The sequence below is a fragment of the Lynx rufus genome, unplaced genomic scaffold (genome assembly GCF_022079265.1).
Source record: "Lynx rufus isolate CCGP_SWC_20201006 ecotype Redwood Valley unplaced genomic scaffold, mLynRuf1.p SCAF_2, whole genome shotgun sequence".
Lineage (NCBI taxonomy): Eukaryota > Metazoa > Chordata > Mammalia > Carnivora > Felidae > Lynx > Lynx rufus.
Genome location: NW_025814834.1, coordinates 210452437 through 210474064, shown reverse-complemented (window position 1 = coordinate 210474064; position 21628 = coordinate 210452437). Strand labels below are relative to the sequence as shown.

The window sequence follows — 21628 nt, the reverse complement described above, 5'->3', positions numbered from 1 at the left end:
ATCTGCCACCCCCTCTCCAGGGTCTATCACCGAATAGCAGGGGCTTCTGCTACCTGGAGCCCTGTGGGCCCTGGGGGGCCAGCACAGCCCTCCCTGCCCTCCCTTAGCCCTTGCCTGCTCCAGGCACAGTCCCACTAGGGTAGGAGAGGCAGAAACACCTGGCAGAAATGCTGTTCCCTACACTTGACAAAAAGGGGAAACAGAGGCCCCAGAGCTTGCCACTCTCGTGTCCTGGTCCCCAGATTCTCTGTGCTGCTTCTACCCACTCCCCTGGCCCTAAGGACCCAAGCAGAGGCGGCAGATACTTGGGGAGCGGGTAGTGGGTGTGGGTGCTCTTCTCTCATGACCTTGGAGATTCGCTCCGTCTGTTCACCTCTCACACCAGGTTACAAGGTACATGTGCAGAGGCCAAGTTCTTTTTTTTTTTAATTATTTATTTATTTATTTATTTATTATTATTTTTTTTCTTTTGAGAGAGAGAGAGAGAGAGAAAGCACAGGAGGGGCAGAGAGAGAGAGAGAGAGAGAGACACAGAATCGAAAGCAGGCTCCAGGCTCTGAGCTGTCAGCACAGAGCCCGACACGGGGCTAGAACCCATGAACTGCGAGATCATGACCTGAGCCGAAGTCGGACACTTAAGTGACGCAGCCGAAGTCGGACACTTAAGTGACGCAGCCACCCAGGCGCCCCTAGGCCAAGTTCTTTTGTACACTGTGGTAGCACCTGTGCCTGGCACATGACTGTCCAATAAATGCATGAACCAATCGGTTGAGGGATTCGAACCCAGCCTCTCCCCGGGTCCTCCAGCCTCCACCACCCTGAACTGTTGCTGGTCGACGACTCCATGCCCGGTACAGGAGGTCTGTGGATGTGCCTCATGTTAGAAATTGCTTTTTCGGGGCGTCTGGGTGGCTCAGTCGGTTAAGCGGCTGACTTTGGCTCAGGTCATGATCTCGCGGTCCGTGAGTTCGAGCCCCACATCGGGCTCTGTGCCGACAGCTCAGAGCCTGGAGCCTGTTTCAGATTCTGTGTCTCCCTCTCTCTGACCCTCCCCCGTTCATGCTCGGTCTCTCTCTCTGTCTCAAAAATAAACGTTAAAAAAAAAATTGCTTTTTCATGCTAACTCGGATGTAAATTAAAAAAAAAAATAAATAGGGGCTCCTGGGTGGCTCAGTCGGTTAAGCATCCGACTTCAGCTCAGGTCATGATCTCACAGTTTGTGGGTTCCAGCCCCGCGTCGGGCTCTGTGCTGACAGCTGGGAGCCTGGAGCCTGCTTCGGATTCTGTGTCTCCCTCTCTCTCTGTTCCTCCCCTGCTCTCACTCTGCCTCTCACTCTCTCAAAAATAAAGATTAAAATAATAAAAAAACAAAAACAAAAACAAATTTCTACTCCAAAAAAAAAGAAAATTGCTTTTTCACACCCCACATCCTTTCTGCTCAGTTTGATTCAACATTTACTCGGTTCCTGTAAGGGCAGGCCAGGGATGGCGCCAGGACTCCCAGGAATGAGGTCGGCGGGGGGCTTCTGGAGGGCAGGAAGCAGTCTTTCTTTCCCGCTCTCTTCTGCCCAGCACTCGGATGACCGAGTTACATCTCCAGAGTGGGGCTTGGCCAGGGTCCCACTGATGGGATGAGGTCAGAAGCACCCACCCTTCCCCGGGGGACAGTGCACGTGGTTTGGGCTGGGAGACGTGGGCTCAGAGCCTGGACCACAAACACGGCCCAGGATGCGGGGGGAGGGGGGCGGATAGGAGGGAACTGCCTCAGTCAAATGCCCCCTCGGCGCTGGCACAGGAGCGTGGCAAGCGGGTACTGGAGTCAAGGCGATCTGGCCCCACCTCCGGCAACTTGTGCGACCTCTGAACCTTAGTCTCCATATCTGCAAAAGGGGAATCAGACGCCGCAGTCGTAAGGATTAAAAGACGATGCGCACGAAATGCTTGTCGGAGGGGCGCCTGGGTGGCACAGTCGGTTAAGCCTCGGAGCTTCCGATTCTGGATCTCGGCTCGGGTCACGGTCTCACGGTTCCTGAGTTCCTGCATCGGGCTCCGCGTTGATGGTGCGGAGACCGCTTGGGATTCTGTCTCTCCCCCTCTCTGCCCCTTCCCCACTCGTTATTATAAATAAATAAATTAAAAAAAAAGAGAAAAACAAAACCCCAGATGCTTAACGGAGGACCGGGCACTGCTCGACCTGAAAACATTACTGTCCCACGAGGAGACGGAGGCCCGGAGAGGGGAGTCGCCCAACGTGACCTGAGGTGCTCAGAGCGGACACGTGCCAGGGGCTCCCAGCCGGGGACCCGGTCAGCGGTACCACGTAGGAGACAGCCACGGCCGTGCCAGGAAAATATCATGACTTTATTTGCTCCACTGACAGAGGCTCTGGGGGCATTGGTAGCTGTCATGTGTACACGGGAGGTCTGAAGTTGGGGACGACAGCATTTCCCCGGCCGAGGGCAGGGAAGGCTGGGCCGGGCAGACCCGGGGCAGGAGCAGGACACCTGCCAGCCTCCGGGCTGCACGAGCGGCGGCGGTGGTGGCGTCTCCGGAGACGGGTCCCAGTCGGTGGCTCAGAGGCAGGGAGATCGGCGTCCGGTGTGCGGACGGGCCCGCGCTACCTCGCGGGCCCGGCGGGCGGCGGCCAGGGCTGCTCGGCCAGCTCCCGCTCCAGCTGCTTGAAACGCTTCTTCGAGACCTTTTTGGGTCGGAGCCGCCGCAGGCAGGCCGGGAGGCACTGGTCCAGCACGCTCTGCGGAGGACAGGGAGAGGGTGGGAGGGCCAGCCGCGGCCGAGCCCACCCTGAAAGCCCCCCCTCCAGCCCCAACCCAGGGTGCGCCCCACCTCCAGCATGAAGGCCCCCACGAAGTTGCAGGCCACCAGGCCCAGCAGCAGCAGCTTGAAGCAGGTGTCAGCGATGTTCCTCAGCCCCAGCGGGCCTTGCAGGAGGCCAGGGACCAGGAGGAGGCCCACCAGGACGGAGCCCAGGAGCGCCAGGGCCATCAGGAAGGGCACTGGAGGGGGAGGGAGTCCGTCAGGCCGGTGGGCCCCTCTCCACTCCACCCACGCCAGCCCCGCCCCGCCCCGCGGCCGCACCGTTGGTGTAGAGCGGCCGGCGGAAGGGCGCCCCCTTGGACACAGCGGCGGCCAGGATGAGGTACTGGAAGCTGGACAGCGAGAAGACCACCGTGTTCTCGTAGTTGGGCAGGTTGTCTGGCGCGGGCACGGTCTTGTTCAGGGGCACGAACCTGGGGGCGCGAGGCCCGGGGTCAGGGAACGAGCGTGGAGGAGGGGGCAGGGCTGGGATTGGGGGGCGGACTCGCTACTCACCAGGGTTGGGCCACGGTCAGGAAGTAGCCCCCCAGCTGCACGCCGGCCACCAGGGCCACCTGCAGCAGGAGGCTGCTCAGCACGGGCGCACTGAGCAGGGCCCCCGGCGGCCGCGCCCGCCCCAGCGCCAGCGCCGGCCCCGTGCGGCTCATGAGCACCGCCACCGTGGTGGTGATGACCAGGTCGATGGCCAGGAACTGCAGGTCGCCCAGGTTGGTGTTGATCTGCCAGCAGGGGAGGGAGGGCAGAGGGGCAGGTAGCAGCGGGGGCACCAGACCTGCACCCAACGAGTCCGATGGGAAGGGAATCGTTCCGCCCAAAACCTGATGGGGAGGCAGCGCCTTCCTGCCTCCGGGAAGCGCCTAGTCTGATGGAGAAGACACTGCACCGCCTTCGGGGAGCCCCTCTCCCGGTCTGAGAAGGCGGGGGGGGGGGCCTAAATCTGAGAGGGCAGGTTCCTCCTACCCACGGGGAGCTCCCTCCCAGGCTGAAGGGGGTGCTGCGGCTCTGCCCGTAGAGGACGCAGGTCCTGGTGGACACAGGGACAGAGGCTCGTACGAGACCTGCATTGCCCGGTGGGGTCACCTCCTTTCCATGGGGGTGAGCTGCGTGTGCTCAGAGCAGAGCAGGGAGATACCCCTCCGGGCAGGGTGTGACGGGTACAGCCAAGGTCTCGGCCAGGGCAAGCAGGGAAACAGGTGGATCCGTGGCACAGCGACCCTGGCTCTCCGTCCCACGCCTGCCTCGGTCCCTGCCTGGACTCTGCCTCAGTCTCCCTCGGGCATGGCAGCTCCCAGACGGCAGGCGTGAAACGCCAGCACGGGACAGCCACCCTCATTCTGTGGACCTACTGTGTGCCGGGCGCTGAGCTCGGCGTTGTGCGACCCAGGGCTCAGGAGTCGTCCAAGCCACACAGCCAGAACGCGGCAGGGCAGGATGGGAGGCCGCGGCGTCCATTCCAGAACCCGCTGGGCTCCCAGCCACGCTGCCGAGCGTCCTGGCCGTGGGCCTGCTCTGGGCGGCAAGATCACTACTCACCGTGTAGAGGATCAGGACGGAGATGAACTGGGTCAGGCTGTACAGAGCCATGTACTTGAAGACGCTGAACGACGTGTCGAGGGAACACCGGCCTTCCCTGGGTAGCAGGGTATGGGCATTAGGGGGCCCGGGCTGGGCCGACGGGCCCTGATGAGCCCTGGCCCACCGGCCCCTGCCCGCCTCACCTGATGACCATGGGCACACACTCGATGCTGGCCATGCTCGAGGTGAAGGGCGAGACCACAGAGGCCTCGGCCTGGGAGAGCGAGATGCCCACGTCGGCCGCCTTCAGGGCCCCACAGTCATTGGCGCCGTCCCCACACATGCCCACGCAGTACCTGATGCAGAGAGGTGTGCAGGAATGGCCGGACCCGGTGAGGAGCCTCCGTGTCTGTGAAGTGACCCCTCTCCCCTCCCATGGGCTTGCTGGCAGAAGGTGGGGTTGGCCGGGTCCCTGCTGCCTGCATGGCACCCGGCACATGCTGAGCAGGGGCTCAACAAATAGGGGCAGTTACTGCTTCCGGCATCACGGACCCAGGAGAGCCTGCTTGGGTTTTCCCGGAGGGTGAGGATCATTCTTAATGCCTGAGGTGTTCATGCACCACCACGACCACCACGGACCAGCTGCCCCCTGCAGGTCCCACATGTACTCACTGAAGCTTCTGGAGCTCACAAACCAGCTCTGTCTTCTGCTCAGGAGCCATGCGGGCAAAGACAGTGCCCTGGACCAGGACCTGAGAGCACAGGGAGACAGGGGAGGCTGGGGCAGCTGTAGGGTGGGGGCGGGAGAGCCACGAGGAGGGAGGAGAACATGGGGAGGCGTAGAGCGACCAGGGGTGAGGCTTGGGGGCAGCCCTACCTTGGGCAGCAGCTTGGGGAAGTGCTTCATAAGGACACCAAAGGTGGACCCGCTGAGGGCCAGGTGGCTGGGTCGGGGGTCTGGCTCCATGGTGCAGCTTGCGGCCTGGCCAAGATCCTGGGGGCCCAGGAAGCTCCGCTCAGCTTCCCCTGCCCACCCCGGAGAGCTGGGGCCTGGGTCAGGTGACGCAGGGGCGGGGTCATCGGTGGGGTGTGCAGCCGGAACCCCGGCTCAGCCTCACCTTAGCCCCGTTCGTAGCCGTGGAGGATTCTAGTGGCAGGAGCTCGAGGGAGGCAGGCTGGCCTCGCTCGGGGGGGGTGGCGTGGACGAGGACCAGACGCTCCTGGGGGCCCACCATGCCGCAACCCTGGGCCACGGTGACGGCCGTCTGCAGGTTGTCCCCTAGGAGTGTGGGGACAAGGTCAGGGTCCAGGTGCTATCTGGGGGGCCGTCCTCACCCTGACACTTACAGATGGGAAAACTGAGGCCAGACACAGTGTGTCTATCACGGCTGGCTGGGAGAGCTCAGGCAGGTACATTAACGTCTCTGAACCCCACTTTCCTCTTCTAGAAAACCAGGTATCGAAGGGCTTAGGGGAAACTGGGCACCCGGGTTTCAAGTTCCACATACACTACTTGGTGCTGCCGGACCTTGCTGGCAGGTGTGCGTGCGTGCGAGTGTGTGCGTGCGAGGGTGGGGAGGACCAGGACGAGGACGCAGACCTGTTGGGCTCCTCCATGTTGCCCTGGCTACAGTCTTTCCTTCCTTGCTCCATGAAATCGTCACCACTTTCGAGGCTGACATAACTTCCCCCATTTCCCACAGGTGGAGCTGGAACTCGGGACTTGGAGCCGGGCTGGAACCCAGGCTGATCAGAGTTTCGCCTGCCTCATCCATCGAATGGAGGGACAGTTACCCCCTGGGAGGGACGTTGTGAAGATCCACGAAACGTCTGAAAAAGCCCCGGCCTGAAGCGGGGGTCCGAAAAGAAGGGACGCGGCGCGCCCTTCCCTCTGCCCGTGACGGGGTAGATTCTGCCCTCCTGACCCAGGCCCTGCCGCCCGGGGTACCTGTCACCATGACAGTGCGGATGCGGGTCCTCCGCAGAGCCCGGATGACCGGTGTGGTCTGCGGCTTCAGCAGGTTCCTCATGACGAGCAGCCCCAGGAGGCTCAGGTCCTGCTCCACGGTGTCCCTGGAGGGCGCCAGAGCTGGGTCAGGGGTCAGGCGGTGGCCAAGGCCCCTCTGCCAGCCACCGGGCAAGGACACCTTCCCAGGGCGCTGCCTACGCCTGGGCCTGGTGCGCAGTCCCCAAGGGGCGGGACAGGGGACGGTCCACCTGGTCAGTCGCTGAGCGGCCTCCAGGCTGGGCGCGATGGGCAGCGGCTTGCTGGCGAGGGCCACGACGCGGTAGCCGGCGGCCGTGTAGCTCTGCAGCATCTGGGCGAAGTCCGTGGGCACTGCCAGGGACAGGCAGGTGTCACCAGGCCGGGGGGGCGGGGGGTGGACGGGGCCAGGGGCAGAGGCCGGGTGCCCACCCCATTCCGGTCGGTGGCCCGCCCCCTGCACCTGTCTTGGGGTCGCAGAGGCCTGCCACCAGCTCAGGGGCGCCCTTGACATAGGCCTCCGGCTGTGCGGCCCCCGGCCACGCCACCACCACGTCCATGCGCTGCAGGGCTGACGAGAACGGGAAGCGGCTGAGGACGCTGACGGGTGCCGGGGGCTCCTGCAGAGTCGGAGGGGCGGCTGAAGGGCCGGCCTGTGGGGCCCACCCCGGCCGCCCCACGCCCCGCAGGCACACCTGAGACTCACCACGCCCTGCAGCTGGGGCTCCTGAAGCGGGGGTTTCATCACCGCCAGGACCTGGGCCCCGAATGCCGAGTCTGCGGCCGGCCCCTCCTCCAGGACCTGCGAGGCGGGCAGAGAAGGTTGGCATCTGACGGGCTGGGCACCGGCTTGGCCCCGGGGCGGGCCAATCCTTGGCCCACGGAGGGAGGCGGCGCGGGATTCAGATCGGATTCAAGGAAGACTCCCTCCACGGGAGACTGGATGGAACGGGAAGTCACGAGCACGGGCTTTGGAGTCGGATGGACCCAAGTTCAAACTCTGGCTTTGCCACTTACAAGCTGCAGGGTGACCTTGGACAAGTTATTCCAAATCTCCCTCAGCCCGGTCCTTCCTCCCTGTGAGGCAGGTTTGAAGCTTCCTTCCTGGGCTACAGGAGGAGCCCGAGACAAGGCCTGTGCAGCGGAGCGCTGGCACACAGTGGGTGCTCGTGTGTGGCCTTGGCCACATTGTCATTAATGACGGTGGCGCACTGGACGCCACCTGAAGTCCTGGAACGGAGACCTGCTCCTCACCCAGCCAGTAGATTCCACCATCTTGAGGTCCATGGGGTCGCCCACCGGGGTGTCCTGGAGCCGGGTGAGGGCGTGGCAGGTGGCCAGCGCTCGGAGCAGGGGCCCCACGGGCAGGCGGCGGGGCTCCGGGACCAGAGGCAGGAACGCCTGCCCTTTTAGGGGCACCACGCCCATCACATCCAAGCCGTCCTCCGTGAGGGTGCCCGTCTGCAGGGGGCAAGGGGCAGGCCAGTGGTGAGTCCTCGGGTTGAGCCGTGTGCGGCTGTGCTGGGCGTCCACGCCCCAGAGTCGCCCTCCCCAGCCCCCACTTCCTCTGTCTGGCACCACTGCCTCCGGGTCCCCACCCGAGGCCCCTTTGCGACCCTATCACCCATCCGATGCGGTGCCAGGAAGGGGCCCTGCCACACGCAGTGCTCGGTGTACCTGCTGAACGGACGAGCGAGGCAGGCGCCAGCCTGCACGCCCCAGGCTGTGTTCCCGCGGCCCAGGGACAGCCGGGGAGCTCTGTGAACACGATCGGCTTAAAACCTCTGCGGCCCCCGGTGCCCTCAGAATAATTAATGTCCAAACTCCTCCACGGGGCTCACCAGCCTCTGACAACCAGGGCACCCCCCGATCTCGCCCTGCCCCCTTCCCCCCTGCTCCTCTTGCCTCAGGCACGTGGTCTGCTCAGCTCCTCCGGCCCTGCCCCAGTGGCCCAGCCTCCCAGAGAAGACTTCCTCACTGCCATCTCCCTGAGGGAGTGACCTCAAGTAGCACCCGTCCCATTACCCCGTTCGCTTCCTTCCCCAAGCCCATCACATCATCTGCAGCTTTCTGTGCTTTCTGGTGGGGGGACATCGCCGTGGGGTCTCTGCTGGGTCTCGGCGCTGAGAGCAATAAGGGGGAAAAGCCTGAATGATCTCGGACAGCTCATCCGCCAGGCCGTGAGCTTGACGCGGCTGGGACCTGGGTGGGGGGTGGGGGGTGGTATCTCTAAGGGTCTCCTCCCCAGGACAGGATCTGGCACCAAGCAGGCCCTTGGTCAGCGCTGCCGAATGAAACACGGGTGCGGAGGCCTGGCCGTGGCGCCCGGGCCCCCTGCCCTGCGGCCCCCACCTTGTCGAAACACACCAGCTGGAGCTTGCCCCCCAGGTTGATGCGCAGCGGGTGGATACAGAAGATACCCTGACTCCGGAGCCGGCTCTGGGCGTAAAGCGTGCACACGGTCATGGCGGCTGGCAGGGCGGGGGGCACCACGACCGTCACCAGGTCCAGAGCGCGGATCACGATCTCATTCAGAGGCACCTGGCGGGAGGCACCGTGAACGCCAAGGGCCAGGCCGGCCCCGGGTCCCCGCTGCCAGGCCCCACCCGGCCCCCCGAGACTCACCCGGTTGCGGTGAAGGACGAAGATGCTGTAGATAGTGCCGAGGAGAGCTGGGGAGACAGCAAGGGACTCAGCGGGATTTGGGACGGGATGTGGGATGTCCCACCAGCAGAGGGGAATGCAGGGGGACGCTCACCCAGGACAGAGAGGGCGGCCACAAACTTCATGCTGTGCCTGTAGAACTTGAAGCTGATGGGCCGGGGATGCAAGATGGAGCTCACCAGGCCCCCTTTGGCTGTGCAGAACCCTGGGGGGAGCCAGGGAGGCCGAGGGTCAGGACGGGTCCTCTCGGCCCCTCCCCTCCACCACCGCGCCTGGGGGCTGTGAGATGTGGTGCTCCCAGGATTAGGAATCATCCAGTTTGGGGTTCCTCGTGATGGCCCGGCGCTCACAGGGCTCAGTTAAACCGGAATGAATGGACAGTTATCTATAAAGTGGGTGGTTTCACTTAAAATTCAGATATGTGGCTCGTGCTGAAACACTCAGATCTGGTGACACCAGGTCCCATTCCCACACGACAAGAACCTGCGGTGTCGTACGGGGCTGCTCCCTTCCGGAGGGGTGGGCTCCTCCTTGCTGGCCACATCCCTGCCCACATCAGCCAACCCCAAGTTGGCAGTGGGACTTGTCTCAGGTCCCATGGTAGGACAGCAGCAGAGATGGTCCCTGCCCTGCCCGGTGTCACGAGCCCAGCATCCCTCCCCGCGTCCCGGACTCCCACCTGTTCGAGTCACCACCGCCAGGACGTGGGGTCCAACAAAGGCCCGGGCCTGCAGGACGAGGGTCCCACAGAAGAGCGTGTGCCGCCGGTGGGTCTCGGGGCAGTAGGGCACCGGTCCTTCCGGCAGGGCCGTCTTCAGCACTGGAACGCTCTCCCCTGGAAGGGACGCGGTACGAAGCTGGTGAGGGGGTCCCATGCCACTCCTTCCCGCCGACCAGAGTGAAGCACAGAATTGTTTCCTAAAGCCCTAGGTCTCATTTAACTCTGGGAACCATGTGTGCAGAAACCACTGCCCTCATTTTACACAGAGGGACACTGAGGCTGAGAGAGGGCAAAAGACCTAACAGACACAGCCAGGCGACCCTGGAAGGCCGTGTGCCAGCCAGGTACCGGGACCCCTCCCGCGGGGAACACGGGAAAGCGGGTGTGCACTCGTGTCCACATAGTGGGGGGGCAGGGGGTGGGGAGGATGTTCTCATTCTGCTGGAATTATTTTATAACAAGCTGTACTCCTTTTATTACTCAAGCCAATAAACCACAGGGTGGGGCGTGGGGACTAAACCTCTACAAAGCCCCGAGAATGTTGTCCGGCAGAGTAGTAATCTTTTTTTTTTTTTTTTTTTAACGTCCATTTATTTTTGAGAGAGAGAGAGAGCGCAAGCAGGGGAGGGGCAGAGAGAGAGAGAGAGGGAGACACAGAATCCGAAGCAGGCTCCAGGCTCTGAGCCGTCAGCACAGAGCCCCACGCGGGACTCGAACCCACCGACATGTGAGATCGTGACCTGAGCCGAAGTCGGAGGCTCAACCGACTGAGCCACCCAGGCGTGCCCCGAGGGTCAATCTCTTACTGAGTGCCTGAGCGTGTAGGATTAGCAAGTGCCGACCCGACCCCCGGGGTTGTGACTTGAGCACAAAAGAAAAACCTCAATGTCCCCGATGCGAGCAGAGGGGCCTGCTGGCCGGGGAGGAAGACCCGGAGGCCGCGGGGCCGGGGGGCTGACCTGTCAGAGAGCTCTCGTTGACCATGCACTCCCCAGCCACCAGGGCAGCGTCGCAGGGCACCAGGCCGCCTTCCTGGGGCAGCACCAGGCAGTCTCCAGGCACCAGCTCGCTGGAGTCCACCCACTCCTCCTCTGCGGGCAAGCGGAGGGGGTCTCAGCACGGCCCAGGGCGCCCCCCCCCCCGCCCCGCCCCCTCCCTTCCCCAGCGCTCACCTCCCCCGGGCCGGCACACGCACACCCGTGTGGACAGCTGCACCATGTCCCTCAGAGTCTGGCTTTGCTGCGGGCAGGGGGACACGCGGGGAGTGGGTGGGCGGTGGCCCCCTTGGGGACCCGCCTGCCCCGCCCCGGCCCCCTCACACCACTCACCTTTCTGGTCTTGTAGAGCGACAGACAGATGGAGGCGGTGGAGATGAGCAGTATGCAAAGGGCATATGAGTAGTAGCGGTCCGCCAGCCACAGCCCAATGCTGAAGGCCTGGAACCCATAGTAGGGGTTCAGTGCCTGGGGGAGGGGCGGGGAGGCAGCATCAGGGCCCGTGACCCCGGGCCAGCGCAGCCCCGGGCCGGGCCGTTTCCCTGCTCAGCCCCATCCGGACAGCTCTCGAGCCCCCGGCTTCTCTGCTCTAGGGAGGACGCGGGCATTTCCATGCCAGGCCCCTGCTAAGCACCACAACTCAGTACCATCCGATGGTGATGATAATTCCACGGGGTGGATGCTACCCTCACTCCATTTTGCAGACAAGGAAACTGAAGCACAGTAGGGTCAAGTCACTTGCCCCAAACCACACAGCTCCCGAGTGGCCGCCCGGGGCTTACATCGGGCCAGACTCCTGAAGTCTGTCCCCCTTCAGGGGCGTCTGCCTCTGGCTCAGAGGGCTCAGATCCCTCAGAGGGATCCCTTTGTCCCCTATGCCGTGTCACCCCTCTGAAGCCTGGGTTCTTTGCATATGAACCGAGTGTCCCTACTCCACGGCTGCCAGACGGTTAAAGCGGCTTAAGCACAGAGAGTCACGACTCTCACCCACAGGAGAAGCCCAGCCCCTGTGGCTTTGCCTCTGGGCCTCTCTTCCCAGCCTCAGCCTGGATCAGAGCCTCCAATTCCTGGCCCTGAGCTGATGGGGCTGGGTCTGAGATGACTCTCCCCTGTGGAGAAGGGGACGGCTGCTCTGGTCTGCCACTGGAAAGTGGCCCAGAGAGGCCAAGCCCCCGGCCAGGGTCACATAGCCCATCCAGGCCAGAGCTGGGGCGAGGCCCAGGGACAGCCCTACCTCGTCCACCAGCAGCTGGGGATAGGACTTGACCGGCACGCTGATCACGTTGGGGCCATAGATGGTCTTCCTGCGAGAGAAGTGACGAGGCCAAAAGATGGAGGGGGGGAGTGGCGGCCGGATCCTCCAAGGGCGACAGAGGTCCTCATCTCACAGCCAGGGAAACCGAGGCCCAGAGAAGGCCACACTCAGGGGAGCAAGACAGGGGTCCCCAGAGCGCAGGGAACCTCTGGTCCGGGGCAGCACCCACCTCACGGCTTGCTCCTGGAGGCTGAGGCCGGAGCAGGAGCGGCGGACGTCGTCACAGGTGCGGCCGTGGTCCAGCAGGCTGCGGGGGGCGGGGGGGAGGGTGACTCGGATGGGTGATGGGACCCGGGCGCCCTGCAGGCCAGGGACTTGGGGCTCCAGGTCCCTTCTGGCCCACTGAGCTCCTAGGAGGAGGCAGGTCCCTCACAAACTCTGGGCTTAACTTTCTCCTTCCATCCCTCTGACTGGCCCCAAACTACCTCGCCGAGGAAGAACAAAGAGAGATGATTGATAATATTTAATAGCGACAAGAACCACTCTTATTTAGTGACAGGAGTATCATTTGCAATGATGACGCCTTCGTCAAGCGACTCAACCTCTCTGTGACTCAGTTTCCTCCCCTGTGGAATGGGGATGGTGACAGCACCCACCTCACAGGGCTACAGGTGGAATAAAATAGAAGCCACACAAAGCGCGTGGCTAGTCCCTGGCACCTACGTCGTGACGAACACGTCAGCCATTTGTGCTATTCTCCTCCTGTGGCAGAGGCTGGCCCCGTCCCCCCATCCGCGGGGTGCCCACTTCTGCAGACGCAGCTGGCACTGCAAACACCTGTCTTCGCTGGCGGGTTGTTCCTGGCTGCAGGAGGGTGCTCCACCGCGAGCCGGGAAGCACCAAGGAATTCACATCCGTGGCCGGGAGCCAGCCGCCAACACGGGTGGGGCGGGGGTGGGGGGGATGATGGGAAGTACCCCCCGCCTCCTCGCTCCTCGGGTGAGGGCACCCCGGGCTCCACACTGGCTCGAGAAGATCCCCAAGGGGACCAAGCTCCCAATGATACCTCCTGCACCCCCCATGCCCCCCAGTGTTCCCCGGGATCACCTTCCACACAAGCTCCCTGCACTTGAAGATGTGTTGTGAGCTCCCATTTCTCAAGTAGGTGGCAGAGCAGGGACGAGACCCCAAATGGAGGGTCCCAGTCCAGAGCCTCAGGTCTGATTTGGTGTCACCCCCTTGGCCCGAGGCTGAGCCAGACTTTACGTGAAGCTTACAGATTTCCCCCTCAAGATAACCCTAGGAGGCATGGATTCTCTTCACGTCCTGGTTACAGGGACTCTGAGGCCTGGAGAGGCTCAGGGACTCGCTCACGCTGCGGGGGACCAAGGCATAGAGCTTCGGGGAGCCCGCCGGGCCACCTCATGCCACCCCTCCCGCCCAGCCCAGCATCAGCGTGTGCGCGCCGGCCCTGACCCCTACCTGACTTGGCAGAAGGCCTGTTGGCTCTCGATCCAGACGTAGCGCTGGCCCCGGAAGAGGTAATATCGCAGCTTCCGCTGCTGCATGGGAGAGAGAAGAGGCTGGAAAGCAGCCCCAAGAGGAGCTGGGGGGTGGGGAGGGCAGGGGTAGAGAGGCCAGAGTCACAGGAAAGAGGGAGGGAGGCCTGGATGTGTTAAGGTGCTCAGCCGGCATCCGGGGCATTTGGGACAATGGAACCGGAGGTGCCTGGGGAGCGTGGAGTCCAATCCATCGCTGTATAGAGCGTGAAAGTGAGGCCCAGGGACGGGTAAGGACTTGTCCGGACCCAGCTGTCCACTCACTGCCTCTTCGTTCCTGCAGAACTGGGTGGTGTCCTTCCATGCACCCTCTGGCACTGCCCCCACAGCCGCCTGGCTCCGGCCGTCCTCCGCCTGGACCTGGGCAGGCAGCTCCAGGCTGGGAGGGGTGTGGGGGTTACTGCGGCACTCTGGAACGTTCCAGCACCACCCCATCCCCACGGAGCCATGGTCCCTCCCTGGGGTGCACGGCACCAGGGTCAGAGCCTTTGTGGGAGGAGGCCGGTGGGGAGCAGGGGCTTCTGGGAAGGGTGATGGGCTGCCTCACCTGCTCTCACTGATGGCCTCAGTCTGCACCTGCACAGTATACAGCTGCCACGAATTATCCTGGAACACAGAGGCGTGGACTTGGTCCCAGAGGAGACTCCTCCCTTCCCAGGCCCCACCCTGCCCACCCTGTGGCCCCTGCTGGAGAAGGCAGGGATCGAGGACGTAGATGATCCTCCTCTCAGGAGCCACCTAACCTGTCCCTTCTACCCACTGCTCAGACGGGAAAGCTGAGGTCCAGAAAGGACAACCTGTGTAAGGTCCCACAGAGATTCCGGGCTGAGAACCCGAGCAGGATCCATCGCCTTCCTCCCCCTGCATCGGACCCTCTCCAGCGCCAGACCCGCCCCACCCTCTCCTCTGCCCCTGCCGGCCGGCCGGCCGGGACTCACCTCTTTGTCTCTTATTTCGATGACGAGTGTTTCGGCGCGGGCCAGGTTGCAGGGCCGGAGCCGCAGCCGCACCCGCCACACCGGCTTCCAGCGGAACAGCAGCAAAGGGACCCCTGCCATCATCCAGACCACGATGTGATAGCCTATGACCCTCCATGGACTGCCACAGTAACCGCTGAGCCTCTGCGGAGACCCGAAAGAGAAGGCCGAGGTGGGGGCGGGGCGGGCTAGAGGAGGAGCCGGGGGGTCAGGGGGGCCCACCTGCCCACACCCGCCCACGTACCACGGATGAAACTGAGGAGCTGAGGGGATCTACAGATGTCTCTATCGTCAGGGTCCCATAACCGGCGGGCGTGCTGCCCACGAGAGGGCTGCTGTCTGTGGGCACAAAGGAGAGAGGTCATGGCGGGGGGGGGGGGGGGGGGCTCCTCCTGCTCCTGTTTCTTTAAACATAACAAGCATTGTCATTTTGTGGCCCCTACAGAAGCCGCGGCTGTTTCCATGCAGCCGCTGTGGTCAAAAAGGAGCCGGCGTGGCTGTTCTCCCTGACGGTCACGGTTCTGTTTGCCGTGACTGACCTGCAACATTTTGGGAAAAGAGTCCCCGCTGTCCCTGCCAACTCTTGGGTACAGAGTCCTTTGCTAAAACTGGCACGTTTCCAGAGGTCAGGAGAAACGTTCCATGGGTGGGGTCTCGCATATAGTTGTTACCAGAAGGAGGCTTTCGAGAACTCGCCTGCTGAAACCAAGGGCCCGTCCGGAGGGGCGGATGGGAGCGGGCTGGACACGTGTACTGGAAAAGACCTGTGTGGTGCTTTGGGTCCTTGCCCTGAAAGGCTTAAGGTGTCAGTAGCAGCACCAAAGGCAGTCACACCTTCGATGCTGAGGAGCACAAGAAGGGGACCATAAGCTTATTCAAGACAACTGTAGTCACAGCTGTGCGAGACGAAGGTTCTGGCGTGAGTGAAGTGGCGCTTTCCGTGAGTGGGGATCCTGGGGTCAGGACCGCGACGGAGCACAACCCCCTCGGGACCTGGCTGCCCCCAGGTTTCCTGGCAGCGTCTGATTCTGAAGACGCTGAAGACGCCAGCTTGTTGCTGATGCTGTGTTCAGAGTGAGGTCTGCTGGGGCGCCTGGGCGGCTCGGTCGGTTAAGCCTCCGACTTCGGCTCAGCTTATGACGTCACGGTTCGTGGGTTCGAGCCCCGCGTCGGGCTCGGTGCTGACAGCTCGGAGCCTGGAGCCTGCTTCCGATTCTGTGTCTCCCTCTCTCTCTGCCCCTCTCCCGCTTACTCTCAAAAATAAACATTAAAAAAATAATAATAATAAAGTGAGGTCTGCTGCTCACAAAGCCGTGTCTGTGATTAAGCTCCCCTCATTCCCCTAGTGTTTCTCTCCCAACTGTGAACCCATAACCACCTGGCCTGACCAATAAAAGACTGAAGTAAAAAGCATCGCTGTTTTATAAACTGGTCTGACGGATCTAATAGCAGTGATCTGGCTGTTATACTGGTTCTCACTCACCATGTCGAGCTCCTTTGTGCGTCTGGCTCTCTCTGGCTGGGTGTCGGCTCAGAATGGGGTGGGGGACAGGCCCTGGGGGGAGGCACCCTGAGCTCACACCGCCCTCACACATCTAGCTGGTAGCTTCCTGGGAGCTATGTGCCCCTCTTTTCCGTCTGGTCCCCACCCTGAGGGCAGGGATCAGGGCTGCTCCTCCTTGGTCAACTCCCGTGCCCGGCAGAGTCCTGGCAGCGAGGAGATGCTGAGAAGCCAAGACGTCAGGCCCGCCTCTGATGGCAGCCAGGAAAGGGGCCTCCACTGCAAAGGGGAACTGGGGAGGGGTGAGGGGAGGGAGGAGCCCAGCCAGTGGGGGGGGTGGGGTGGGCAGAGAGGAGGGTTCAGCTGCAAAGAGAAGATGCTGTGTCCCAGCTGAGCAGTTACCAGGGTTCCTTACTTAACCTCTGCAAAGGGAGGGCTATCACCCCCATTTTACAGATGGGAGAACTGAGGCTCAGAGAACAGCACTAGGTGGCTCTATTGCAGAAATTCTGTTTACTTCTGTGTCCCCAGCTGTAGAGCTGTGGTCCTGGCAGGGCGGGCAGGCAGTGAATGTTCCAGGGCTGCAGACGGGGTGGGCTCATGGCTCCCACTGTCAGGCAGCCTTTGTGGGGTTCAGACATGCAGGTGCCTGGGCCCCTCCCCAGACCTGCCGGAGCAATGGCAGGAGCCTCTGGAAAAGCTCGCTTAGAGGGATGGGAGGGCCGGGCAGGTGGGGGCGGGCTGCAGGTTTCCCAAGCTCCCGTCCTTTCCCCTCCCCAGAGGAGCCCTGCACAGCCCTGGCCTAGAAGTTTCCACCAACGAGCCCAGAGTGTCCCAGGCCGCTGCCACTGTCATCAACATCCCCAGCCCCTCAGCTGCTCTCTCCCCACACACTTGGGCTTCTGAAGCTTTCCAAACAGCCAACGCCTCCGAAGGCCCATTGTACACACACACATACCCTCTGCTCCTGGCCCTTTTTACACGGTTGACACAATAACCCTGCCATGGGAGCTCAATTATTAGCCCCTTTCAATAGAAGAAAAGGAGGCTCAGAGAGGTTAAGTCACTTGGCCAAATCACACAGCAAGTACACGGGAGCGTCGGGATGCAAGTGCAGGCAGGCTGACTCCAGGGTTTTCTCCCTCTGCTGGACCACCCGAGGACACCCTGAGGATTGGGGCCACGGGTCCCCATCAGGCCATGCAGCTCTCCTACCCCAGCCCCCATATCGCCACGTAACGACGGGGATAATAATTACTATGGTAATGACCATAAAAAGAGCAGCCAACAGCCAATAAGCACTTCCCGGGTGACAAGACCCACTGGGAGCATCCCTATGAATTAGCTCCTTTACCCTCCAGCAACGCGAGGAGGCCGACTCATTTTTCTCATTTTACAAATGAGGGAACTGAGGCTCGGAGGGACAGAGAGCCCCAGGTAGATGATGGAGCCAGGCAGCTGGAGCCAGATCCTGTGTTTCTGGGGCCCATGTGGGCACTTTCAGAGACCAGGGCTCATGGCCTGCACCTCCCTAGGCCTCTCTGAACCTGATGAGTCAACAACCAATTAAGCCCCACAAGCCCCACCTCCAGCCAGTCCCTCCCCTGCCCTGTCCACTTGGCTGACTCACAACACAAATGGAGCCTCAGCTCAGGGACAGGGAGGGACACACACACACACACACACACACACACACAGCCTGGGTGTCTGGCCGGCAACAGAGTCTCAAAGCCGGAAGGGCAGGAGGCCAGGTCAGCCTTCTTCCCTGGGGTTCACACAGGTCCCAGACCGGGTCTCCTGAGATGGTGCCTTTCACTCTCTGCTCCCAGCCCAGTCCAGCTTGTGAGTGAGGCTTAGCAGAGCATCACTTCCTTCCCTTCCCGACAGCAGCCTGCAGACGACACCCAGCGGAGGGCCCTCTGCTATCTGGTGTGGCCTGGGGGTGGTGATCACTAGGGTTCCGGGCCTGGAGGAGGGGGGGCAGAGAAGCAGGCATTTGGGGCAAGTGACACAGCCTGGCAAGCTGGGTTCGCAGGTCCTTGGCCACCCAAAAAGCCACAGTCTTCTCTCGCCCCACTTCAAAAGGGGACAGTCCCAGTTGCTACCAGAACCCCAGCCATCTCTTCTGCCAGACAACTGCTCCCCGAGTGGGGCAGGGTGGGGAGTTTCTCCTTTAAGGTTGATCTCGGCTGGTCCGAGTTGTAAGGGAAAGAGAGGGCATCTTGGGGTGATAAGGGGTTGACACAGGCCGGGCATCGTTCCGTGGGCTTTATACACATTAACTCACTCAATTCCTCACCACAACTCTATGAAGAGGGGACTCCTTTTATCCCTATTTTACAGATTGGGAAACTGAGGCCGGGAGGGGTGAAGTAAGTTGCCCAGACGCCACAGAGCCGGTGAGTGGCGGGATCCGGATCCAGGCGGTCTCGCGCAGGGGTCCGTGGTTTTTTTTTTTTTTTAATTTTTAAGCTTATTCATTTATTTTGAGAGAGACAGAGACAGTGTGGGTAGGGGAAGGGCAGAGAGAGGGAGCAAATCCCAAGCAGGCTCCGCACTGTCACCACAGAGCCCAATGCGGGGCTCAAACGCATGGAAACGATGCATTTGAACTGATCATGACCCGAGCCGAAACCGGAGAGTCGGACGCTCACCCGCCTGAGCCACCCAGGCGCCCCTAGGGTCCGCGCCCTTAACCACTGCCCAACCGTCCTCACAGCTGTCTTCGTCCGAGCCCCTGGCTCCCTTACAGGCAAGCTGTGTTTTGTGAGGCAAGTACCTTAACCTCTCTGGGCTTCCATTGCCCCTCTCTGGGAGCATAACCCTGAGCAGCTGGCACATGAGGAAGCGAGAGTAGCCGCCACCCAGGGGTGTCTAAAGTTCCTGAAGCGTGGCCAGTACACGTGGCAGAGGCTGGCTTCCCTGCCACGGAAGGGCTCTGCCCTCTTTCTCAGGCTCCCCTCTGCTTTCCCATCACCCCGTCTGAAACCCACAGTGTCCCCTGCTCCCCGGTGCACACTCAACAGCCTCTCCGGGCTAACTGCTCGGCTGGGGATGGGGAAGAAGCCTGCGGCACGCCGGGCCACCCAGAGCGGGTCGCTTCGCTGATCTGGTTTCATCCTGCAACCATCCTGCCATTTACCCCGCTTAACAGGTGCGAAGGCTGAGTCCTGGGGAGGCAGTTTGCCCACCGACTTGTCGCAGCTGGAAAGGGATCTGTCTCGCTCCCCCGTCCTCTCTGTCCGCCTCAGCCACACCCACTGGGAGCCATCACAGCATCAGGCCTGCGCGGGCGTCCCCCTCCGGCTCACGGTGCCTGGCACGAGGCTGGGACTCTGGAACCGTTTACTGAATGAACGAACGGCCGAGGCACGCCTGCACGTCTCGCTGACATGACAGCACCGGCCCCTGCCTCCGGGCCAGTCAGCTGCCAGGTGCAGAAGTACGGGCCTCGTCTTGAAAGGCCCTGCCAGAGATCACCCTGTGCCACCCTCGTTTGCTCGCTTCCCCCAGGCCCCAAACACCGTTCCCTCTGGGCAGTTCTTCCTGGTGCCATCACACACCCCTCCTTTCAGGACGGGATGCTCTCCCAGTCAACCTCGGGAGGAAGGAAGGAAAGAAAGAGGGGCTTGGAGGAGGAAGTCAGATCTACGGAAAAGTCTAGCCTAGAAAACTCTGGTCTTCCAGCAAGATCAAGGCTAGGGCACTCTCTCCCTCCAGCAGGACACTTGTCAAGACACTGGCAAGTGCCTGTTGATCTCCTGTCACATCTCAGCTCCCCAGGAATGGCACAGGAGGATCAGGGCAGTATCTGATCTCTTTCAGCATCACCAGCTCAGTCTGGCCCAGAGCGGTCTGTGCGGTGCGGGATGAGAATACTTTTCAGGATGATTCGGTTGCTCTTCTGAATAACAGTGACTGAGGGGCAATTATCATCTCATTTTACAGTAGGGAAAACTTCGGAACAAAGCTTCAAGATGCCTCACCCAGAGACCTACAGCTCGAAAGGGCAGAAGCTAGAAACGAGTGGGTCTGCAGGAACACATTCCTCTTAGCTCATCCTCACAGCCGCACCGTGAAAGCAACGGATTTGGATCCCATTTAAAATGAGGCACAGAGAGGTTGATTAATATGTCCACAGTCACACAGATATGGGTGGTCAAGACCAGACTTGAACCCAGCCTGATTCTGCAGCCCTGGGGCAATGCCACCAGCACTCCAGAGTGAAGGGGCTGCAAAGCCATCTGAGAACCTCTCGTTTCCTGCGGAAGCCCCAGCTTCCTGCTGGTGACCTGGCAGTGGCCCAGGGCAGCAGCACTGCCTCCTCCTGCACTGTGCTTCCCCCGTGGCCAGAAGCTCCTCTCCTCTGCCAGGCTAGGGGGGAGAGGAACAGCCTGCTAGTAGCAATCCGATCTTCGGGTCTGGTGTTCGGAGGGTATCTTTCCTCAGCTTTCCCCCTTCCTCACCCCCCCCGCCCCGTGCACTCCCAGCTTCTGGTGGGGTGGCGGCGGTGGTTGGGGAGAGAGGTGGGAGGTGGGGAGGGAGAGCCCAGAACTGAGCCTTCTGCGGCTGTACAGGATGCTCAACCTTTGGTGGGCCCTCTGCTGAGGCCTGAGTGACTCACATGGAGATGAGACCTCCCCCCTCCCGGAGAAGAGCGGGCCCCTTCTCAGCAGGTGGGATTTAATTTATACTCAGAAAAGGGTGGGCTTGGGGCACGCGGTCTGGGAAGGGTCACAGGCAGGGTGTGGTCCTCGGACCCGGGGTGTTGACAGGCTTCCTCTGGAGGCCTGAGGCAGGAGTGGCATTTTGTGTCCAGGGCACTCTGACCCAGGGACTCGGGAGCCTGGCGTCTCCAACCCCATCCATTCATTCATTCTTCATTCATCCAAGAGGAGTAAGCACCCAGAGGCCCCGGATGCGGCGGCGTCCACGCATCTTCCCCATACATGCGGCCTTTTCCCCCGCCCTGGACATCCGTCACTGCGGGAGGGAGTCCAGTGGGAGTGGGGCATCTCCCCGCGCCCCTTCCCCGCGGGCCGCCAATCACCCTCGTGCACAGCGCCCAGGGCTGCTGGAAAGCAGGGAGGCGACGGTTCCGCGCGGCGCCATCCCCGGGCTCCTGGCCTCTCTGGGAAGGGTCCCCGCGCCGACTCCCCCAGGAGGGGGCCGGGATGGGCGCGGGCATGCCTCCGGAGGTCGTTCCCCTGGCCTGCGAGCCTGCGGTGGGGGTGTCGCGCCACGGCAAGCGCGACGACAGGAGGCCCAGGAGGCCCGGGGACCGCGCCCTGTTCGGGGAGGCCCCAGCCGCGGACTCACCTGCGCTCATGCCGGCTCCTCGCGCTCATCGCCGGCCCCGGCGCTGCGGCCCGTGGCCCGGGCCCGGGCGTCGCGATGCCCCGCGGCGGGGGCGCGAGGCAGGAGGCGGGAGGCGGCGGGGGGTGGGGTGCGGGGCAGAAGTCCGGTGGCGCGAGGTGGTCCGAGGCACCTGCACGGGAGCCGGCTGCCGGCGCGGCTGGGACGGTGCCGCAGTCGGGGTGTGCGCGCAGCCAAGCCCCGCCCGGCCCACTGCGGCCCCACGTCCGCCCCGCGCGCGGGCTGCCGGGACTTGTAGTCCGAGCC

General features: G+C 62.3%; 1 protein-coding gene and 1 non-coding gene across 4 annotated transcripts; one reads left to right on the top strand and one right to left on the bottom strand.

The window, feature by feature from the left end:
- Nucleotides 1–2340: 2340 nt before the first annotated feature.
- On the bottom strand, nucleotides 2341–21537 carry ATP13A2 (ATPase cation transporting 13A2). 3 transcript variants are annotated; one of them, XM_047082798.1, is made up of 29 exons: nucleotides 21326–21537; nucleotides 14750–14844; nucleotides 14467–14649; nucleotides 14076–14134; nucleotides 13793–13907; nucleotides 13452–13531; nucleotides 12199–12276; nucleotides 11949–12018; nucleotides 11048–11182; nucleotides 10892–10958; nucleotides 10679–10810; nucleotides 9678–9833; nucleotides 9093–9203; nucleotides 8960–9006; nucleotides 8687–8875; nucleotides 7589–7795; nucleotides 7041–7136; nucleotides 6798–6954; nucleotides 6568–6688; nucleotides 6299–6423; nucleotides 5469–5629; nucleotides 5228–5344; nucleotides 5023–5102; nucleotides 4554–4706; nucleotides 4369–4465; nucleotides 3331–3554; nucleotides 3097–3248; nucleotides 2845–3014; nucleotides 2341–2752 (listed from the first exon to the last, which is right to left on the bottom strand). In XM_047082798.1, the coding sequence occupies exons 1-29, from the start codon at nucleotides 21333–21335 to the stop codon at nucleotides 2618–2620; spliced, it is 3522 nt and encodes a 1173-aa protein (XP_046938754.1). In that variant the 5' UTR covers nucleotides 21336–21537; the 3' UTR covers nucleotides 2341–2617. The 3 variants fall into 3 exon arrangements, with proteins under 3 accessions (XP_046938754.1, XP_046938755.1, XP_046938756.1); XM_047082799.1 differs by having other exon boundaries at nucleotides 4575–4706; XM_047082800.1 differs by lacking the exons at nucleotides 13452–13531; nucleotides 13793–13907; nucleotides 14076–14134; ... (1 more) ...; nucleotides 14750–14844; nucleotides 21326–21537 and adding an exon at nucleotides 12693–13382.
- Nucleotides 14937–15070, top strand: LOC124516817 (small nucleolar RNA SNORA16B/SNORA16A family). The gene has a single exon (XR_006963206.1). It is a non-coding gene; the product is annotated as a small nucleolar RNA SNORA16B/SNORA16A family (small nucleolar RNA).
- Nucleotides 21538–21628: the final 91 nt, after the last annotated feature.